Below are 23237 nucleotides of genomic sequence, written 5' to 3'. Positions count from 1 at the left end.
AATGCCAATTAGGGGGCTTACTAAATTATTTAATTCCGTTTAGAACGTTACAAAAATACACATGTGAAAAACGTAAAATAATATCTAAAAATAAATCACCTCTTCAATCAATATAAGCCTGGTCTCAGTGTTTAAAACCATAAATGTTTGTGCGATTCCCCAAGGAGAGTATATAGAACTAAGGAACAGAGAAAAAGAACGGGTGGCAGGGAGGGCAGAAGGAAGAGATTGATTGGAATGACTGCAAAACTCTGGAGACCTACATACAGTCCAGGTCATCGTCTCTGAGGAGTTCATATTATCCTGCTAAGTACCTATCTGGCTTTATTCTTAAGACCTGCGATACATAGTCTTTGTCTTCCATGCTATCAGCAAATCTAGGAAAGGAACAAAAGCATAAAGTTCAAGGATCTAGACTTTATGGACAGGACCTAAATGGCATAAAGAACATTTTATGTCCAGTCCTGAATAGGACCATTTTTTCTTCATGACCCTCTGTCAGTCAGGGTCATGTCTCCAGCTTTAGTAGCTTCTTTACACAGAGGCATTTCTCCTGTTCTGACCTTACTGGTGTGGGCATTCACCTGAGAGGCAGATGTAGCTTTGGACTTTTGGGAAAACATGAAGACATCAATCAGATGGCAAGAGTCAAATGCCATTGAAAGTGCACATCAGGTGGTAACTGTATCATAAAATAGCAGATACTTGAGTATAACAATGTGAAAAAATGCCAACCAGAAATTAGGTGGCATGAGGCATTCTGTTGTGTGAACAAGCAGATGTTTTGCGAAGAAAAAATTCTCAGTTGTCTCACTGTAGTCATGATTTTTCGGGCCAGAGATATAGTACAAGGGTAGAGACACTAGCCTTGAATTTTGCTGACCCAGGATCAGTCTAGGCCACCACACATGGTCCCTTAACTCCTGGTATGAGTGAGCTCTGAGCACAGATCCAGGAAGAAGCCCTGAGTATCACCAGGTGTGGTCTCAAACCAAAACAAAACAGGAAAACTCAGATAATAGAAAATGTAGACTACATACTCTAATTTGAGTGCACGTATCCTGAAATAAGAAAAATTTTGCCTACACTCTTTATTCGTAAAGTTCTTTGATGATATCTAAGAAAATAAAAAATGCAGTTTCTACATCGCAGTATTTAAAATCATTATAAACTCAATGTTCATAAAGATGCCATGCCAGTGTGTTTTGCCAGGTCAATGTGTTCCCCAAATGAAGACTAGTGGTGAATATTCTGCGTGATAAAAAGTTCATTCTTCAACCTTAAGCATCTCTAGAGCATCAGGGAATAGAACTTACGTGAGGCATTTGTTTGAAAATTACATGTTTCAGCAGGCCCATTGCGTTGCACTCGTCCCATGATGAAGGCAAATAATGAGACAGAATAGTATGAGTAAGGTTTCAGATGTTCCAGTTTGTAACTCCTTTCAGTCAAGGTGTAGCACTCTTACCAGGAAAAAAAAGTTACATTTATTAAGACATTAAAAGACAGGACAAGCACATATTTAATTAGGTCATATATGAAATCATTCTAAGTAAACTCTGAGTGGAGCGATCAAAAAATAAATAATATATCTTCAGAGCTGAGAAGTACACATATATACTAGTAAATATATTGAACAAATTTTAACATTATTTTAAGAACCCAAATATTAAAATATACTTACATTTTGTTTGCAAATTAACTTAGTATGTAAAATATTTAGTAAGTTCAGGCATAGCTGGGAAGATGAGACCTGCCTTCTTAGAAAACATAGCCCTCGGTGGATATTTGAAAATCTTGATTTTTTTTTTCTTTTTGGGTCACACCTGGCAATGCACAGGGGTTCCTCCTGGCTCTGTACTCAGAAATTACTCCTGGCGGTGCTCAGGGGACCATATGAGATGCAGGGAGTTGAGCCCGGGTCGGCCGCATGCAAGGCAAATGCCCTACCCACTGTGCTACTGCTCCAGCCCCAGAAAATCTTAATGCTACAAAACAATGATTTTCCAGACATTTTCTGATACTTAATCTTATATGTTGAACATTGATATTGACTGTTACAAACTTTAGATGAAGAAAGCATTTCATCCCACTGACTCATTCTACTAGACAGTCTTATCTATTATCCAGTTATTATTTAATCTGTAATAACTCATAGTAGCAAGAATAGGAAAAATAAGTTGGTGGTGGCATCTGAACTGCTGATTAATAATGAGAGAAATGGATGCGATGCTGAAAGAAAAGACAACATATGAATGAAGGATCATTTTCAGCTGCACTGAGATAGCTTTACTTCTCTGGTCCTGCTTGATATACTTCTGCATGGCCGTAGTGGGCACGAGTATCAAACTCGTGCAATATGCTTGTCTCAGTTAACTTTTGTTATAGCAGTTTATGTACCTCGCCATGGGATGCTAAATATGGTAAGTGGCATGCACTTTCTGTCCTACCTTGGATAGGATACTATTTCTCAGAAAGCACTGTTGTTAAGTGAGATAAATCTGCCAGCTCACTTATTTCCTCTCCTAGTGCAAATTCTAAGAGCCAAAAAAAAAAAAAAGTATATGCCACAGAGCAAGCAGGAGGCAGCCTCTCTTCCCCTGCCTGCCTACTCATGTTTGCTAAAGTGCCCAGCATGATGCTCAACTGCAATTCAAGTGTCAAAATTCCATTTTCAAACTTATGCTTCCATTCACAGAGTATGTTTGTATATGGAACCTCAAATATCTTTATCTGACATTTATTTCTTTTATATTCTATTCAATTTCTTCTATGGTAGCTCAAAAATGGCATGCATATCTAACTTTGCTTTAAGGGATTTGATTATAATTCAAAAAGAATTAGCCAAAGTAATGCTATCAAGACTCACTGAAGATCGGTTTTCACTTTGTAGACTGGGAGTTTGTATCTGCTTCTCTGCACACAGAGATGCACAGCTTTTCTTTTTTATTGCGGAAAAATGTTGAGTTTGGGGGCATACCTGGCAGGGGTCTCTGCGGGCAGTTTAGGCAACTGTGTGGTGCTAGGAATAAACCTGGGTCCTGCAGCCACAGCCTTTTGTCCTCTCTCCCCCTTGCCCGTTCTTCTCACAGATTATATTCCCATCAAATATGTATCCCAATCTTCCCTTAAGTTCTGGACGAAGAGCTAGTCTTCGGACCCTCTCAGGGGTTGAAGCCGGAATAGTCTGTTGATTTTAATTATCCCAGAGCATTTAATATATGTTAAATTCTCCAGAAGAACTTTGATCTCTTAAATGGCCTCTCATTTGAAGGGCACAGGCTTGGAGTGTGTCATTGCACAAATTTTGAGCTACATTTGCTTTCATAGCAGTCAAATTATTATTATTTTTTTGGCGGGAGGGGTGTGATGGGGGGGCGGGGGAGAATGTGTGATGTTGGGCCACTCCCAGGCATACTAATGACTTCTGCTGGGTCTGTGTCAGGGATCACTCCAGCAGAGCTGGGTGAAACACATGCAGTATCAGAGACTGGACTAGGGCTTAGTGGCCTGTATGGCAAGTGCCTAAACCTCTTTTCTATCTTTCTGGCCAAATTCAAAATAGAACTGTTGTTATTTTTAGGGAGGATAGAAACCCACCTCACAGTGCTCAGAGCTTACTCCTGTCTCTGCACTCAGGCAATACTGCTTGGTGGGACCCAGAGGGACCATATAGGGTGCCAGGGATTAAGCCTCGCTTGGCCATGTACTAGGCAGGTGCCTTGTTTGCCCACTGTACCATCTCTCTGGATCCTAGAACTATTCTACTGTTTTTCACCTGCCACTCAAAAGGCCTCCAAGGTTAAATGAATACATGTTCATTTTTATTCACCCAATATCTATGTGTATCAACTAACGCAAACTTAGGGAAGGGTTTGTTGATGATCGGATAATTAATTCACACTATTGCAACTCACATAATACTTAGAAGACAGTAGAAACTATAATTTTCTAGATATTTTCTTGTCCAAATTTTGGGGTGCAAGGATTAAAATCAGATAGAGCATGAAAATGAGCAAATATTGGAATAGATATTCTGGGCATTTGTCACTGCAGGACTAAACAATATGGTACGAGTACAAGTAACTGAAAATCAAAGCAGAAGGATGTTTAACACTCTGTGTAGAGAACTGTGTGGGGCACTAACTCAAATCCCACATTACTCAGAATTTCCAATTCTTGATTTATCTTTCCTATGTAGGATTATATTTGATGCAAGTTACCTTTAGAAATATTTGTGCAAAGTTTAAAATGACAAGAAGAGCTGTTCTCTAACCGCCACTTAATCTCACTGCTGTTTGCAGTTGTAGCATTACAGGAAAGATCCGGAGGCGTTTGTGGAACTGTTAAAAAGAATAAAAATACAAAATATAAAGAAGAAGGCATGAAATATTTTTTCTTCACATTCTAAGCTTACATTCCTAGTGGCCACATTTTGATTGGTTATTAATTAGAAAATTCAAAGAAAGATGTCTTCTTACTAAATAATCATTAAAGGCCATGCGATAGAGTAAATGCACTTATGTGATAGTAAGGTGCTTCAGAATTCACCTGATTTGAAGGTACTTGACAGTCTCCTCTTTTTCTCAAATGTATTATTGTTGATTAATTTGGGACTTTCTAGATTTCACTATACTGAAAATCTGCCTTGGTAAGACCAATCAAACTCACAGTCGTTATTTGGAGGGACACTTTTCATTGCTTCAAGAAACTAGCCATCAGAACAAAATTTATAAATCTAATTTACATTAAGGCACATTTCTTTGAGGCATAATTTATGAGGTTAACAAACACATTGTTCTATAGAGCTACAGCAGCAAGCAAGATACAGAACATTTCTATCCTCCCAAAGTGCTATGGTAATTCTCAATTAACCTGCCCCAACCCCAATCACCCTCTTTTTGTTACTACTGTTTTAATAGTGTCTTTTCATGTACTTCATATAGATGGAACTAAGGAATAAGTGATGTCAAGAATATTGTACTCTATAATACTCTATAGATCCACTCGTAGTGTTCCATATAGTTTTTGTAATTTTCCATTGAAAGATAATTCTGTATATATATCTTATCAACTTTGTTCATATCAACTTTGTTGTTGTTGTTTTAGGGTGTGGGGAGCTATAACCAGCAGTTCTCAGGGCTTATTCCTAGCTCTGCACTCAGATATCACTCTTGGTGAGCTTAAAGGACAATATGGGGTGCTGGGGAATCGAACCTGGATTGGCCATGTCCAAGGCAAGTGCTCTACCCACTCTACTATTTCTCTGGCCTCAAATATCTCCTATTTATTTGACTGTTGATAAACACTTTTCTTCTCAAGGCCCTTAGGGAAGATTAGTTCATCTTTTAGTTAGTTTTTTCTCTTTGAAAAATACATTGAGTGAAATTAAATTTCTATGCTATTATATTGGGCTGGGGCAATAGCACAGCGGTTGGGCATTCGCCTTTCACGCGGCCAACCCGAGTTCGATTCTTCCGCCTCTCTTGGAGAGCCTGGCAAGCTACAGGGAGTATCGAGCCTGAGCGGCAGAGCCTGGCAAGCTACCCGTGCATATTGGATATGCCAAAAACAGTAACAATAAGTCTCTCAATGAGAGACGTTACTGGTGCCCGCTCGAACAAATTGATGAGCAACTGGATGACTGATACTGACTGAAGCTAGTATATTGCAGGCTTTGAATCATTTTGTCAGTCTTTTAAATTTTGTCATCTCAATTAGTGCTCAAGTCATCATTGTCTCCTATAATATACCCAACAAGGCATTTTATAGGCTTAGTTCTAGAGTTTAGGTCTTCAGTACAATTTGAGGCTGTGAAGATGTAAAGATTAAAGCCCTCTTTTATTTATATAGGCATAACTGGATTATGTGTTGCAAAAATCCTCTTTTCTGACAGAATTGCTTTGATACTTTATGAAAAATAATGTTTTGCAACTCATTTTAACAGATTTTCAAGAATGTAATAATTTTGATACTTAATTTATTCCCACACATTAAAGTTTTAAGTTCTAAAGCAGACATATTTGTCAGTATGCAGATAGAAAATATTATGAATTTCAGGGATTTAAACTCTACCTCTATATGTGGGTGATATGTACATGAAATATATATATACTCATTTACATTTGACAGTACATATACTCAAAAAATATAATTAGCAAACAGCACAGCATTGTGGAATATTGCAAGATCAACTTAGGAAAACTGAATGTATGCCTATGCAATAGCAATAAATTATCTGAAGATAAAATTAATAAAATGTTATTACATGTAGAAATAAATTTAAACTTAGGAATAAAATTAGCTTATGAAGTTCAAAACTTGTGCACTGAAAACTACAAAACATCTTCAAATAAAGTATTGTTTGAATACTGTAAAAATAAAATAATGACCAAAATTAATGGAAAAACACCACAAATTTATGGACTGGAAGATTAACACTGATGGTACTCCCCAAACTGACCCATAGAATCAACAAAAAACATCAGAATTTTAGAACTTTATCAGAATTTTAGCAACTTCTTTATAGAAAACAAGTGCATCCTAAAATTTCAAGGAATATATCCATGAATGTGATTAAACCCTGAATATAAAGGTAATCTTGAAGAGAGTAAACTCAAAGTATTCCTAATTTCGTATCTAAAACTTACAGAAAGCAACTGTATGGAACAGTGTGATTCTGGATATGCCACTATGATTTTTTTTTTAACCTGGGCAGCAATAACTTTCATTGGACTGAGAATTGTATTTAAGCAAGAAAGATAGTTATTTTCACCATATTTTATTAGAGAATGGCAAAAGGAAGTAGGAAGTGAGGGAACACAGAAACTGCCTCCAAGACCTCAGGGGAGTTCAGTATTTGCAGAAAAGGAAAATGATTAGAGGTTAAATCATCTGTCATTTATTTTTAAACTCTACAGTGAAAATCCATTTTCTAAAATCTTTACTCCAAACCTCTAGCATTTACTTCTACAATTTTTGAAGAATCATAAAGAGTACAAAAAGAGAATAAGAATTTTACATATAATAGTAAGAAGTATACTCACCTCCAACATCTGTTTTAACTTTTATATATTTTTGGGCAAACTTTTGATTGTTATAGAGTACATCTGCATGACAAGTATAATTTGTCTCTGGAGCAGCCTCGAATACAGCAGATCTCCTATTTGTAGAATTTTTGGTTTTTTTTCCTTTATTATTTCCTAAAGGAATTGAGTATTGCATATTGATATGTTAATACAATGTCACATTTAAATTTCTTTTTATTTCATATCCTTAATCACTTAATATGTATTAGACTGAGCTCCTATAAAATCACAACAAATTCAAGATCATAAAACTATTTATAATATGAGCTTTTGCAACACTAAATTTCAGAGAAAATATTTTGATATATAATCTGAATTTTAGATGGTCTCAAATTCAGTTGAATGAGTCTTATTGTTGCTTGTACTGAGTTCAGAAATTGAGATTGCATGTGAGTTCATCTCTGCTTAATATGGATTATTTTGGGGTGGAGCAATAGTACAGTGGGTAGGGCGTTTGCCTTGCATGCGGCCAACCTGGGTTTGATTCCCAGAATCCCATATGGTCCTCTGAGAACCGCCAGGGGTAATTCCTGAGTGTAGAGACATGAGTAACCCCTGTGCATTGCCAGGTGTGACCCCCCCAAAAAAATATGTATATATATATATATATATATATGGATTCTTGCCATATGATTGTTCTGTTATGGACACGTGTCTGCCACATCTCTGCTTTCTGCTCATGTCACAGTCAAGAATTTACTACATAATATAATTATTATGTAACATATGTGATTGGGTCACACTCTATCCTGTGTGCATGTGTGTGCATGCACAGGCGTGTCTGTAAGTCTACATGCCTTGCCAAATATGGTCTAAGAAATGATACAATGTCAGAAAGGGAAATACCATTTCAGTGATTTAAAAAAAGAATTTTTAAGATTTTTAAAACTCAGTGAATCACAATACTAGTTATTAATACCGACCCCCAACTCCCCCTGGCACACACACACCATGAGCCCAAATTCACAATCTTAAGAATACTTAAAATTCTATTTCTGGCCAGAGAACGTGTGGAGCAAGCAAGGCATACCTTGCATAGAGCTAGCTGACCTGAATTCAAACACCAGCACCCCTTATGGTTGTTGGTGTTTGAAGCACTCTCAGGAGTGATCTCTAAGCACAATCTACTACTACTACTACTACTACTAATAATAATAATAATAATAATAATAATCTCTAAGCAGTGCTGAGTTGACCCCTCAAAAAAAAGTATTATTCTACTTTTTAAAGTATATGTTCTTTTAAGTTATTTATAAATTTTATTTGGGGTTTGAGAGATACTCTCCAGAAGTGCTTGGCAACTATTCTCAGCTGTATAGTTATTTAGTTATTTAAATAACTATTTAGTTATTTATGTTATTTAAATAACATAGCCCCTGTTCAAGTCAGGGGCTATGTAGTGATGGGATTTATTTGAGGTTGATCATAAGGAAGGCAAGCATTGTAATGCCTGTACTATCTTTTCAGCCTCGTTTATGAATTTTATTGATGAAAAGCTGACTAATAAACTGGAACCATGTCATTTTACACTTGCTTTTTCTTTAATTTTCAGTATGTTTATCATGCTTTTCATAAGAGACTTCTCTCATAATCGTCAACAATGCAATGGTTGCCAAGAAAATTCTTGTAGGTCAACTAACTTTCACAATTTTAAAATATTTTAGAGGAAATAATCATCTGTGTTACACATTTGAATGGTTTATAAAAATGACTTGACTAAATAACATAGGGCATAAAGGGAGCAGCAAGAAAAGAGAGAAGAAAGAAGGAAAACAAAATGGGAGGGAAAAGAAAGATAAGAAATGAAAGAACAACTAGTAAATCTAGAATGATTCACTAAAACAAAAGTTCTCGATAATGCTAGAATCTTACCACATTGAAATATGTATGAGATTTTCTTTTCATCACAAGTAAAATTATGACTCGTTATATTTAAACAAATAGAAGTATTTGCTTTTTCATCCTTTGTACAGTCAGTCAAATTAAAATTTTTAGGAGCTGCCAAGAAAATATAGAAATTGATTTTAACATTTCATAATTCATCTTATATACTGCTACAGTCATTACAAGTATCTTTTAAAATAAGTTTATTGAAGTACCTTTGCATTAAACAATTGCCTTAATTTCCTTTGTGAATTAAAAGCCAATATTTGTTTATATTGCATTAGGGTCACACTAAAAGTCCATAGAGTTAGGAAACAGGTAAATTACTTCTGAAAAAAAAAAGTCTAATAATTTAGGTACTTGTGTTTCTGGATTTTTTTAACATCAAAAATTTTGGTAGCATAGATAGAATTTATGCTCCTTTAAAAATGATACCCTGTATAATAAAGTATTTATGGAAGAAAACTGTTTTAGGCATATTGAATACACCACAGGTAGCTTGCCAGGCTCTGCCCTTGTGGGTGGGATACTCTTGGTAGCTTGCTGGGCTCTCTGATAAGTGTGTGTGTGTATATATATATGTGTGTGTGTGTGTGTGTATACACACACGTGTGTATATATGTGTGTATACATATACATATACATATATGTTACTCTATAATTTGTTGCTTACTGTCTGAACTCCATCAAATATGGTGTGGTAATTATGGAAAATTCGTAGGAAGTGTCTTATAATGTGTCTGGAAAGCAGCCTGGAGCATTGCAGCAGTTGGGTAGTGGAGGTTGACCGCTGGGTTTGGGTCCCTTGGGGTCTGGAAAGTTCTCACCCGTCCCCCACTGGGGCGCCCCGACTGAAAACAGCCTGGCGTGGAGTCCCAGGTATAGTATATAGAATGTATACACTTAGAAATACTAGTTGCAATGTAATGCTGGCAAGCTACATAAAATCTACCTTGATATTCCCATCTGTGAAATAAGGATATAGTTATATTGGTCATTGTCAATGAGGAATGTATTTAATATTATTAAAAAACTTACCAGAGGGGTGGTTGTTCTGCATGTGGCCAAATGGGTTTGATCCCAGGCACCCCATATGATCCCCCAAGCCCACCAGAAGTGATCTGAGTGTCGAGTAAGAAGTAAACCCTGAGCATCATCAGATGTACCCCCCCACCCACACTCAGAAAAAGCTTACAGAGAGGTAGTACAGGAATAAGATGTTTACCTTGCATATATAAATACAACCAAAACCCTGGTTCAAATGCCACATACTACATACAGTCCTAAGCACGGACAAGGATCACTCCTGGCTTTGTACCCAGTAATAGGCCCCTAAACGCATAGCTAGGTGTGACCAAATACCCCTACAAAGCTTACCAACCTACCCAGAACATGCAAGCATTGCTCATTAGTTATGAAAATCTACGACTAGAGAGCGATAGCACAGCGGTTGGGCTTTCGCCTTTCACGCGGATGACCTGAGTTCGATTCCTCCGCCCCTCTCGGAGAGCCTGGCAAGCTACCGAGAGTATTGAGCCCGGGCGGCAGAGCCTGGCAAGCTACCCGTGTGCATTGTATATGCCAAAAACAGTAACAATAATCTCTCAATGAGAGATGTTACTGGTGCCCGCTCGAACAAATCGATGAGCAACGAAATGACAGTGACAGTGACTACTATGATGTGCTGATACCCAGAATAAAGAAATACAAAAAATGAGGGTTGATTTTAAAATAAGAGTCTTAGGTAGACATTTCTCCAATGAAAGTATGCTGTAACTAATAAACACAGGAAAGCAATTGCTAATAACATCAGTAAACATTAAGGAAATGCCATTCAAAACCACAATATCATCACAGCTAGAAAACAAATGCTGGAAAATAAGCAACTTTTGTAATTACCGATAGAAATGCAAAATTCCCCAACTGTGAAAAGCAGTATGGTGGTTCCAAAAACTGAAAGGTTTATCATATAATCAATTATTCTTGTAGGTATATGCCCACAAGCATTTTAAGAATTAAAGGTCAGAGGGTAAAGGCAGCTCAGATAAAGAAGGGACACCAAGTATGGGGTGCTTGGAGGGCCCGCTCAGGAGGGGAGATGCGAGCTGAACGTAGACTACAGACCAAATGATAGCAATTCAGTACCTCCATTGCAAACCACAACACTCATAAGGAGAGCAGCAAAAAGGTAATGTCCTCCATAGAGGTGGGGTGGGGTAGGGGGATGGGGTGGGAGTGGTGGGAGGGATATTGGGATCATTGGTGGTAGAGAATGGGCACTGGTGAAGGGATGGGTACTCAATCATTGTATGACTGAAACGTAAGCATGAAAGTTTGTAAGTCTGTTATGGTACCACACAGTGATTCAACAACAACAACAAAAATAATTAACAACAACAAAAAAAGAAAGGTCAGAGAGATAACAAGAGGTAAGTTACTGCTTCACATGCAGTCAAGCCCAATTTGATTCCTGGCACCACACATCTCCAAGTACCACAAGGAACTATGCCTTAGTACAAAGCCAAGAATAGTCCCTGAATATCTATGGGTGTGACTCAAAACATTTGTATTCACAGTGACAGCATCAGTCACTATAATCAAAAGGTGGAAGAAACCTATATTCCATTAATACATCATACATATTCACAATGAATATTGTCTTTGGAAAAGAGCAAGGGGTTGGGCTGTAGGTCAAGGGTCAACAAGTGAGAGTGTGGGGGTGGGGCTCCTAGAAAGGAAAGAAACAAACACTACTAAGGACAGTCATCATATCCCACTAAAATTATTCAAATAGCCCAAATGAACCTACCCTGCCTTTCCCCTGCAAAAATCCCAGTAAGTTGCTCTCTTGACAAGCTACCTTTGCATTCCATCAGAGCTGGTACTTCCTCCAATGGTCCTGTATAGCATGATGTCTCCCTTCTCTACTGGGATTACAATAAACTTTCTATGATATTTTTATGTTATTTTGGGACTTGTCTTCATACATGCAAGCCATGCACTCTACCACCACACAACTCACTCACCTTCAGGACTTTTTAAAAGAATAACAAAACTTTTTGTTCCAACATGAGCTCTAAGACAAATGAAGCTCCTACAAAACTAAAAATTGGAACTCAAGAAAACACCTCGGTAAACATTGTACTGTTTGCAAATTTACATTTAAAAATGCTCCATTTTGTTTTCCTATTTACATCTTCAACTTTAAATTTACTCTTTTTTATTGAAATGATTATTTAATTAAATGATTAATATACAGAATATAAGGGATTCCCTTTTGATACTGTTTTCTTTCTTTCTTTTTTTTTTTTTTTTGCTTTTTGGGTCACACACAATGATGCTCAGGGGTTTATTTCTGGCTCTGCACTCAGGAATTTCTCCTGATGGTGCTTGGAGGACCATATGGGACTCAAGGGATGATTGAACTTGGGTCGGCTGCGTGCAAAGCAAACACCCTGCATGCTGTACTATCGCGCCAGCCTCTTGATACTGTTTTTCTTTATTCTGCTTTTTACTGCCATTTTTCTTTTTACTTTGCAATTCATATCAGTAAATTTATAGAAAATGAATGTCAAATGGCCTTTAAAATACTAAATTAGACTTTAATCTGTTTAAATGCTCTAAATCAATCAATAATCTTGAACTCATTCAATAATGCAAGATACTCACAGTCCCTGAATTACCTCTCTAAAACAAAGTCTGTCAAACTGTTCCTAAGCTATCATTTTTTCCTATCCTTGCTTCCTTTCTTCCTGCCTTCGTGCCTCCCCCTCTCCTTCCTTCCTGCCTCTCTTCCTTCCTCTCTCCTCCCTCCCTTCCTTCCTGCCTCCCTTCCTTCATCCCTCCCTCCTTTCCATCCTGCCTCACTTCCTCCCTCCCTTCCTTCTTGCCTCCCTTCCTTCATCCCTCCCTCCTTTCCATCCTGCCTCACTTCCTCCCTCCCTTCCTTCTTGCCTCCCTTCCTTCCTCCCTCCCTTCCTTCCTGCCTCCCTTCCTCCCTCCCTCCTTCCTTTCCACCCCGTCTCCCTTCCTCCCTCCCTTCCTTCCTGCTTCCTTCCTTCCTCCCTCCCTCCCTCCCTTCCTGCCTTCCTGCTTCCTGCCTTCCTTTCTGCCTTCTCCATGCAGAAGCTAAGATGGTTCCATTAAACTCTCAGTGTCATAGATTCCCTATTTGGGGTGGAAGCATTTGTGTTCTTTCCACAGGCATCAAGTTCTTTACAATTTCTCCTCAATACTTTCCACATCTACTTATGGACGTAAATTTCATAGAGAAGAGATAAAAGAAAGCTTGTGGAAAAAAATCATTTGACTGGCATAACTTGAACTTGTATAAACCACTCAGTCAAAGACATGAAAGGAGAGGAAATGGGATAGAAGGCTTTTATGAGTAGATAATCGTGAATGGTTAGAAGAACAAAAGAGCACCTCATCCTCTCTTGCTCACCTCTTCCTTCCAATCCTGTTCACCAACTGGACAAATTCTGTAACACTGCATATGAAATCTCCCATTTTATATAAATAAAAATCAATGAACATTTACCTGGTGGTACATCTACAGTCACGTTACAATTACATTGTCCATTATTTGTAATAATAAAGAAGCTTTGGCATTCACTGAGGTTTTGGATCATGTTATTTTCACAGGGTTGATAGTCACAAGTCAGGTTTTCATTAGTTTGTAATATGGCAGTAAAAGATTTACTTCCATCATCATATGTGTATGCCACATTTGCACATTTGTCACCTGAAACAAACACAAGAGTAAAGGTTACCTTTTGAAATTTGTTTCATAATACATAAATTAGATTAAATAAAAACATATAAACATAAAACTTGAAAAGAATTCTATCTCTAAAACAATATTCACAAGGGCATGGAAAAGATAAAGAACATGTAACATACTAATTTTACTTATTTCCCTTTATACCACACTGTATCAATTGTTACAGTTTCCAAATTTAATGTTAGATGATTATTGGATTAAAGTTTGCCTTCTTAACTGGAGTGTCAGTGACATGGCAATAAGGTTCAATCTATTTGGTCATTACCAAGTTGACTAAGAGTTATTGTTAAGATCTCAATAATTACTTGTCAGAGTTAATGTTCAAAGAAATTATATAGGTACAATAAAAAATACAAAGAGTAAACAAAATTTGATTCTCTTTTTTTTAAGAATAAACCATATAGACAAAACCTTAAGTAATAAAATGAGAGAAAACTGAAATAAACCAGATCAGAGATGAAAAGGAACAAGTTACAGCAGACTCAGAAATATAAAAGGTTGTAAGATGTTGCTGTGAACAACTTTAAGATCCTAAGTTGGAGAACCTTGAAGAAACAGATGACTTGGATCTCACACAGCCTCCTGAGACGGGATCAGGAAGAAGTAGAAAACTCTAATAGATCAATTATTAGAAAGGAAATTCATACAGTAAAAAATATCTCCCCAAAACAAAACTTCTGGTCTATATAGGTTCACTAGTGACATATATCAGTCTTTCAAATAAGATTTGTTACTTATGTTCCTTAAGCTCTTCCAAAATATTGGGGGAAAAATGGATCCTTCTATGAGGCCAACACTATTTAGTACCAAAAGCAGAGAAAGATATTACTAAAAGAGACAATCACAGGCTGATCTCCCTGATGAACATCAATGCAAAGATCCTAAGAACCAAGTCCTAGTGAACTAATCCAACAACATATCACAAATATTATACATCATGATCAAGTGGAATTTATTCTAAGATTGTGAGAATAGTTTGTTATACACAAATCACGAATTATCACACTATAGCAAAACAGTATAAAATAATTTATATTATTACATAAGTTAATGCAGAATTTTTTTTTCTTTTTGGGTCACACCTGGTGATGCACAGGGGTTACTCCTGGCTCTGCACTCACGAATTACTCCTGGAAGTGCTCAGGGGGCCATATGGGATGCTGGGATTCGAACCTAGGTCAGCTGCATGCAAGGCTAACGCCCTACTCGATGTGCTACTGCTCCAGCCCCGATGCAGAGAAAGATTTTTGACAAGATCTAACAACTATTCGTGAAAAACTTTTTAACAGAAAAGACATAGAAAGAACAAACTGGATCATAGTAAAGGCAGAGCACAACAAACAGCTAACTTCATACTCAATAGCAAAGAAAAGAAAACAAAACACCTGCATACCTTTCCTCTGAAATTAGGCACTAGGTATGGATGTTCTCCATTTTAATTCAATATTGTTATGGAAGTCCTGATTACAACAATTTGGCAGAAATAAATTGAAGTAATCCAAATTGAAAAAGAAGCTAAGCTATGCAGATAACATCATAATATACATAGGAGACCCTAAAGACTCCACTAATTTTTTTCAGCAACAATAAAACATTTCAACAAGATAGCAGGCTAAACAAATTAATATGCAAAAAATATGTTGCATTTCCCTGCCCAAATAAATAACTGAAGTGAATAAAACCAAAATAAATAACCTCAATTAAAATAAAGCTCCTAAATATCAAATGCTAAGGATCATTGAAAGATATACTTCAAAAACTGTGTACCTATTAAGAGACTAAATGAGAACATTAGGAAATGGAAAACTCATGTCCATAAATTAGAAAAATATTTTCAAAATGACCATACTCTCCAAACTAGTATAAACATGTAATATAATCCCCATTAAAAAAAAGGTAACTTAAAAATGATAGTAGTCTCTCAGACTTGTGGAATAGAATTGAGAGCATAGAGATAAACCCACAAAATAAAGTAGACTATAGACTGAACATGAAGGCCACACAATACCTCTATTGCAAACTACAACACCCAAATGAAGAGAGAACAAAAGGGACTGCTCTGCCATAGAGGCAGGGTGGGGTGGTGGGGTATGGGGTGGGGATGGTGAGAGGGAAATTAGGATCATTGGTGGAGGAGAATGGGCACTGGAGGAGGGATGGGTACATGATCACTGTATGACTGAAATGCAAACACAAAAGTTCATAAGTTTGTAACTGTACCTCATGGTGTTTCACTAATAAAAAATTTTTAAAAAACGTTGATTTAAAAGTATTGATTTAAAATGTAGTGTTGAAAACCAGATGTGCAACATTGCAAATATGTCACAATATTTCTAAATGGAAATATATATAAGTATGAGTAATTATAAATAGAAATATAGATACAAATAATAAAAGTGCAGATATAATAAATCTAACCACATTAGTTGCTGAACTATTTTGAAATTTTATTCCTCTTCTTTTAGTATGCTATTTGTTTTTTTCTTTGCAACTACAAATTTTAGCGGCATAATTTTATTATCATTCAGAAATTTTCTTCAGGTTTTAATAAATATTTTTAAATACTCAAATACATATCTAAAATATTTTAATAGATGGTATATATGTAATCCATAAATTATGTGTCTATCCCTTTCTTCACTGAAGAAATGTAAGCTATACTTTTAACTTTTAAATAAATTATGCAAATGCAAAAAAAGAAATAAAGGAATGCCTCTTCAACAAATGGCATTAAGAAAACTGGATAGTCACATGAAAAGAAAAGAAATTAAAGCTCTATCTCAGACCACACATCAAAGTAAACTGAAAGTGGATTAAGGATTTTAGAATTAGGCCAGAATATCTAAAATATGTTGAGAACAACATTGCCAGAGCTGTCCAGGATATGGACCTCAGTGGTGTCTTTGAAGGCTTGACTCCCAAAAGATAAAACAATAACAAAAAAAACACATAACACTAACAACTAATAACAACTTAAGATTTTGCATGGTGAAAGAAACACAGGTTCAATTTTTTTAAAAATCCCTTACTGAATGGGATAAAAAATCTTTGCACATCACTCATAAGGTAAAGTACTGATAGCCTTGGTTATGTATATGTAAAGCATGAACAAAATTCAAAAATAAAAAGAACATTGACCCATCAGAAAAAATGGAGAGGAGATGACAGACACTTCCTTTAAGATGTATAGATGTCCAGAAGAAATACGAAAGAGTATACATCATGATTTATTACCAGAAAAATACAAATCAAAATGACAACAAGATATCATCTCACATCAATGAGAATGACATTTATCAGAAAGAATGAAACAACCTATGTCAGCAGGGATAGGATAAAAAAAAAAAAACCTCATTCACTATTGGTGGAATGCCATCTGGTTCAGCCTCTATGTAAAATGGGAAAGAGACTTCCCAAATTATTAAAAATAAATCTGTTATCTCTCTGGACTTAGTTACTAAAATACTAAATTACAGAAACCCAAAACTGAGAGGCCGCTAAGTGTGGTCACTCGACCTCATACCTCTTCATCCTCAGCAATGGAAAACAAATTATCTACTGCTTCCTTTTCAGCAGGTCTGACTTTAGGGGAGAGACTCTCCAAACAATAATAGTAAGTTTTGTTGAAATATTGTATGCAATCAAAGTGAAAGTAAAGTGAAATTTATTAGCTACACAGGAAGGGGGGGCTTAGGGTGGGGGAGCTAGGGGCGTGGGGGGGTTATGGGTGTGAGAGGGCGGGGTGGAGCTATACTGGGATTCTTGGTTGTGGAATATGAGCACTGGTGAAGGGATGGGTATTCGAGCATTGTATAACTGAGATTTAAACCTGAAAATTTTGTAACTTTCCACATGGTGACTCAATAAAAAATTTAAAAAATAAAAAAATTTAAAAAAATAAATCTGCCTTATGACTTAACAGTGTCACTTCTTGGCTTCTTTTTCAAGAGCTCAAAATCATTAAATTGAGAAGACATATGCACTCCTATATTCACTGCAGTGCTAAGAATGATAGCTAAAATATGGAAACTACCCACATGTCCAGTGAAAGATTAAAAAAATTGTAGCATAGATACACAGTGGAATTCTATGCAGCTACAGAAAAGATAAAATCTTGCCTTGTGCTAAACGTGAATGGAATCACAGAATATCATGTTAAGTGAAATAAGTCAGAAAATAAAGAACAAATAGCAGATGATCTCACTCTAAGCAACGAAGAAGGGTAATCGGTGGTATCTGATGATAACAAACACTTGGCCTTTCACTACAAAAACTGAGGGTCCCAAATGATCATGGTGGGAGAGGCATGGTGGGGTGGAGGAGATGAACTAGAAGCGACATAAGGACAGTGGTGAAGGTCTTTGGTGCTTTGGTATGCAGTTACTATACTTCACCTAAGTAAAGTATAGTAACTGCATACCAACCACATAAATGTTAGCACTATTTTACCCTTGTAACTTGGACTACAATAAAATAATTTTGTCATTAAATAAATATTTTACATTTCAAGAAATGACATATCTGAACACTTCTTCATAATTTTGCTTGCTTCATCATTTTCATGTATTGATAAAGATTTTCATGTGTTCTAAAATGTAACTCTTGGGGCTGGAGTGATAGCACAGCGGTTAGGGCGTTTGCCTTGCACGCAGACAACCCGGGTTCAAATCCCAGCATCCCATATGGTCCCCTGAGCACCGCCAGGGGTGATTCCTGAGTGCATGAGCCAGGAGTGACCCCTGTGCATTACTGGGTGTGACCCAAAAAAAAAAGTAACTCTCATTTTTCTATTTTTCCCCAATATGTGTAAAATTACTATTTGGACACCACAGTTTTTATGTTTACTTAACCTGTATCAGAGCATTACGAAGCTCTGGTAAGCACTTTTTTCTTAGTGCATCTTATACTCTTGCCTATACTTAGACAAATTGTGTTGACTGCTTAAAAAAGTTTTTCAACAGACATGCATTGTAGAAGATATGCAAACAATGAAAACAAGATTATGCATGATGATATGGAAGTAAAGAATGATATCTTTTCAGAATTGGGGTGAAGGTAGGAGTACAAAAGATTTGAACAGTTTGTGTTTCAAATATAATCAATAGATCTGGCAATGCAGTTCAGTGGCAAAGCCTTGAGTTTGATCACTGCTCTGGCCCACACGTTAAGTGAGATCCCAGTGACACTGCTATTGTGAGCCCAAATGCCATAACAAAAAGAAGTGTGAGACATTCAGATTACTGCAGCAATCAAGTGTGTGACCACCTATCTATCACAACAATGATGACAACAAAAGAAGAAAGGAAGACATTAAAATATGACCAGGACTCAGAAAACCAATGGTAGGGTGGGGGTGGATGGGAAGAGTGCTGGACTGAGTGGAGAAGAATTCCCAGTGTAGAGGAAGAAGAGAAGAGAAAAATCATGCAGAAGAAGTGGTGATATCTTTTGAAGTTAGTGCATCATTCGATATTAAGCAAAGAGGGCAAGAAAGAAAAGAGTGAGGGAAAGCTAAAAAGATGAACTAAGCCAACATATGGAAATAGATATGTCTAGAGAGCTACCGAAGACGGGGCCTCGGCAGGGAGACTAAGAAAGTACAGAGAAATGAACCTGCACAATGGAGACTTAGCTTCTTTGGAGAAAAGAGGTAGTCAATGGGAAAATGAAATAGTTGTTAAAGGTCTGCAAACACTATTTTATGTCAAGCCCTAGCAAGAGAGTGAGGAATCAGGGTTGGACTCGATGGCTCATCTCCTTCATACCACCTCCCCTCATGTTTGAGGTCCTGGAGTCCATCCTGGCACTATGGAAAAATAAGAAAGAACAGAGGGGGAGGGGATTTTCTCCTTGATGAAGATCTTATCACATTTTATATCTGTCATTACTCTGAAACCTCACCTTCCTTCCTGGAAAAACAGAATGTTATCATTTTGGTTTACAGATATTTTAACTGAAGACCAATGGGCTCACTAAGGATGTTGAACTATTAATTATTAATCTCAGTACTCGAAATTTGTTCTGAATATAACGTATTGACCCCTGGAGGATGCTAACTCTTAAGATTCTTGGCTACTCATTGGTAAGAAATTAGAGTTAGCGAGTTTGACATGCTAGTGGGTCCTGGGAGCTTAGACCGAATTAAAAAAATAAACATAATTCTAAAGCTGCAGACACTGGCATCTAAGTAAACAAACTTACCATCACACTTTGGCAGTTCCGGAGTTGGAGAAGAAGGTTCAGAAGAGGCTGTAAAGAAAAATCAAAGTCTTAAAATTTGATTTTGGAATATTTTTGCTGTGGTTCACAATGCTTGAATTTTGTAAAAGTGACTTGTTGTGACTTTTTCTAGCAAGATGTTTGCTGGCACAGTTTCTCCTCTGCAGTGTTTTGTTCTTCAAAGCTAATGACTTAATGAGCTAGTGCTCTCAAACTCTTTCACGCATTTATCCAAAAAGCACCAAAGTTGTCTGGCACATGTCTGACTATGGCATGGTTACATGGCTGACTCGACACAAGCAAAGTGTATGAAGAGTTCTGTATTCCTTAACTCATATCAAAACAATTCATATCGTTGTAAGCCCTAGAGAATTCAGCATATTCTTTTCTTTTAAAATGTTCAGAAAATAGGCAAGGGTTGTTTCACTCTCTAGTTCAATTTAAATTCTTTGCAACAGTTTTAGCTCCTGGATACTTGCATGTTCCACAAATCAAGATATGCATTAGAGGAATATAGAAGAACTGAAGAACTGGGTGGAAATACACTTTCTAAGAGATGTCTACTAGTCTTGCTTTGTGTTGCAAGAATTAGGACTTGAAGGTTTTAACCACTAACAACTACTGTCAATTGCCTAGGTCACTTTTTTCTCTCTCTCTCAAGGCCTTTGCTCCCCTGGCCCAGGGTGCTTGCCAAGTCTCTGCTAATCCACTCCTCTTCTGCTCACACTTGGAATAGACAGTTACTCGATAGAACACTTCCCTTTTATACTAATATCTAAACATACTCTTCAAACGAGAGGTCCTGGTCTATTTAATTATTTCTCTAAGCAGTTTCATCAAGCATCTCTCCTTAATGGGGTGCCACTATATTATGATAGGTTACTCATATTATGCCAGCAACATTATGGCTGGCTCCAGTAGCCATCATATCGCTAACATAGATAAGCATTCTTGACTAGCCCCATCCTGCGACCTTAGAGATTTGAACACACAGCAAATTTCTCAAAGAATGGAGCCCAGGGAAGAGCAAAGGGTAGATCCATCTGTGACCATGTTGCAGGCAGGGTTGGTGGTATGATTGCATGACTGAGGGTAAGGTTGTCACCTATTGTTGTGGAAGCGTTTGGAGTGACAATGCTTGCTGCAGGGCTTGGAGTGGATGGTGCAATGGAGTTATCTGCAAGGAAATGAACAGAATGAAAGTTATTGAGCTGGTCGGTTGAGAGGGCAAGGAAAACACTCCTGAGAAAAGACCATTTTCTAACTGAAACTTTATCATAGGTGTTCTCGTTTGGAAGCACACTGATCTTTAAGAATGAGTTTATCTAGGAATCAATGTTCAGGTAATGCATCATTCAAATAAGTTGAACCTAGACATAGTCTAATCCCCAAGAATATTTGGTGTCATTCTCACCTGGGAGGCATGCCGCCTCAAACTCCACTCTCCCCACTGACTTTTACTCATAAGGACATAGTTACTGTTGTGTAATATTTATTGCACGAGACTTCTTTGCATAACCATGCCTCACATCACTCCCACATAATGAGTAGATGAACATCCATTTGCCGGAAGGTAAAACTGATACCAAGAAAGTGTTAGTGCCTGGAGCAAAGCTCAGCTAGAAAGTGAAACTGGCTAGATCTGATCCCAGAACTAGACGAATCTTTTACATTTGCCAAATAGCCTTAAAAATGTGACTAATAATGTACAATATACAGGGGGAGCTTATTCTAGGAGGCCTGTTTCTTTCTCTTAATTTAGAATAAATGCCTCAAATGGTGCCAAACGGAAAGCTTTCAACCAATATGTGGTGTAAATTTAAAAGTTGCTATAGTTTCATGTTCATTATCCAGTACCTAAAACACCTAGAGTCTCACCGTCAAACCTGAAGCACTGACTTTGGTGGGGATGTTAGAGATGCAAGCAGGTAAGGCAGCAGAGCTGCTGTGCGCAGGGCTGAGGGGACCAACAGCTGTGAAAGCCACGTCTGCAAGGAAATTTGGACATGCTTTCCTTCCTCCTGGACCTCCTGAAATCAGGAAAGCCACTAGAACTACCATTCCTGCAATTCAGGGAAATGGCAGACAGTGTATGTCAACTGGATTACTGGAGCTAAACCAAGCCTTCTACGACACCATCATCTGAAATGCATGAAATGTTAGGCAGAGCAAATTTTATGGCAGATGTGATGGGAAGCACCAGCAACTCAAAACCTGTGCAGTTCTGTAATCAGAGCAAAGAACTGAAAGAGTTGGGATCTCAGGAGAATGCTTAGACAGACCAGGAGGCTGAATCTCCAAGATTCAAGACTGCTTCAGGAGATTGCAAATGCAGCAGAGAGACAACGAGGAACTCTCCAACTGGCAGATGCTAAGACCCCTGGGGATGGGGTGGAAATGGGGGTGCAAGTGGAGTTCTGAGTGCATACGGCATGTGAAGAGGCTCCGCCTGATGAGTGCCTCCTATGGGGAGCCTCTCTGTGGGGAGAACTCCCTGGGTGCAGGTGCTTCTAATTTTCTTAAAATAGAGTTGAATGGGAAGCTAGGGAGCTTGGTTTTATTTTTTTTCCTTTCCAGATGAAGATAGCAATTCTGCTTTAAATTGCATAGGCTCCTCTTGCCAGAGAAAATAAAATTAGCTGGGAATCAAAGAAGCCCCACATTGTGCTAACACAATTACTTTATTTTCCAATTACACGTGAACTAATACGTATAGGATCAAGCCCTGTAGTCAAAGAGCATGCGTATCAGCTTTGGTTAGGACTTTGCATTTTCAAGCTTCAATGCCTACTCTACTTTCCACCAGACATCATACCCAGAATTACAGCCCAGGAAACCAATACTTTTGAGGGAGAGATGGGGGTTACCTATCAGATGCCAAGCACATTGCTTCTTATTTTACCAATGCAGAAGAAACAGGAGCTAGTTTCTATTTGAATTGGTTTGGCTATTTTATTGTCCAAATCTTTAGGACCATCAATTCAATGAAAGAAGATTAGTCTTTCATTAGCAGATGGATTCCATGTTTCAGCAGTGATGCGTGCAAGTGCTTTCTGAAATGATTTCATGTTAACATGCAATCCTCCAGTTACAAGCAGAATGCAGTAGATAAACACACACACACATTCACTTAAGATTGAAAATGCAAATTCCCCAAATTTGTTTGAGTGCTTAGCTCAGTCTACCAAAGCCACTAAACTCCAGACTTTAAGCATCAAGTAGAATGATTAGCAACAGTTCTTCGGTTCTGGCTGGGCTGCAAC

The 23237-nt window shown here is 37.5% G+C and overlaps 1 protein-coding gene across 1 annotated transcript in view; it reads right to left on the bottom strand.

The window, feature by feature from the left end:
• The window catches only part of PTPRC (protein tyrosine phosphatase receptor type C), a 134452-nt gene that overhangs the window by 43812 nt on the left and 67403 nt on the right, over positions 1-23237 (bottom strand). Inside the window, exons 4-9 of the mRNA XM_055144696.1 lie at positions 19957-20004; positions 13513-13716; positions 8961-9086; positions 7047-7202; positions 4224-4343; positions 1317-1463 (exon numbers count right to left, since the gene is read on the bottom strand). Of these exons, the coding sequence (XP_055000671.1) occupies positions 1317-1463; positions 4224-4343; positions 7047-7202; positions 8961-9086; positions 13513-13716; positions 19957-20004 (801 nt within the window). The remainder of the gene's footprint in view (positions 1-1316; positions 1464-4223; positions 4344-7046; positions 7203-8960; positions 9087-13512; positions 13717-19956; positions 20005-23237) is intronic.

This window comes from Sorex araneus, chromosome 7 (genome assembly GCF_027595985.1).
Source record: "Sorex araneus isolate mSorAra2 chromosome 7, mSorAra2.pri, whole genome shotgun sequence".
Lineage (NCBI taxonomy): Eukaryota > Metazoa > Chordata > Mammalia > Eulipotyphla > Soricidae > Sorex > Sorex araneus.
The sequence above is the reverse complement of the archived record's forward strand: the minus strand, read 5'-3'. Positions and strand labels throughout refer to the sequence as shown.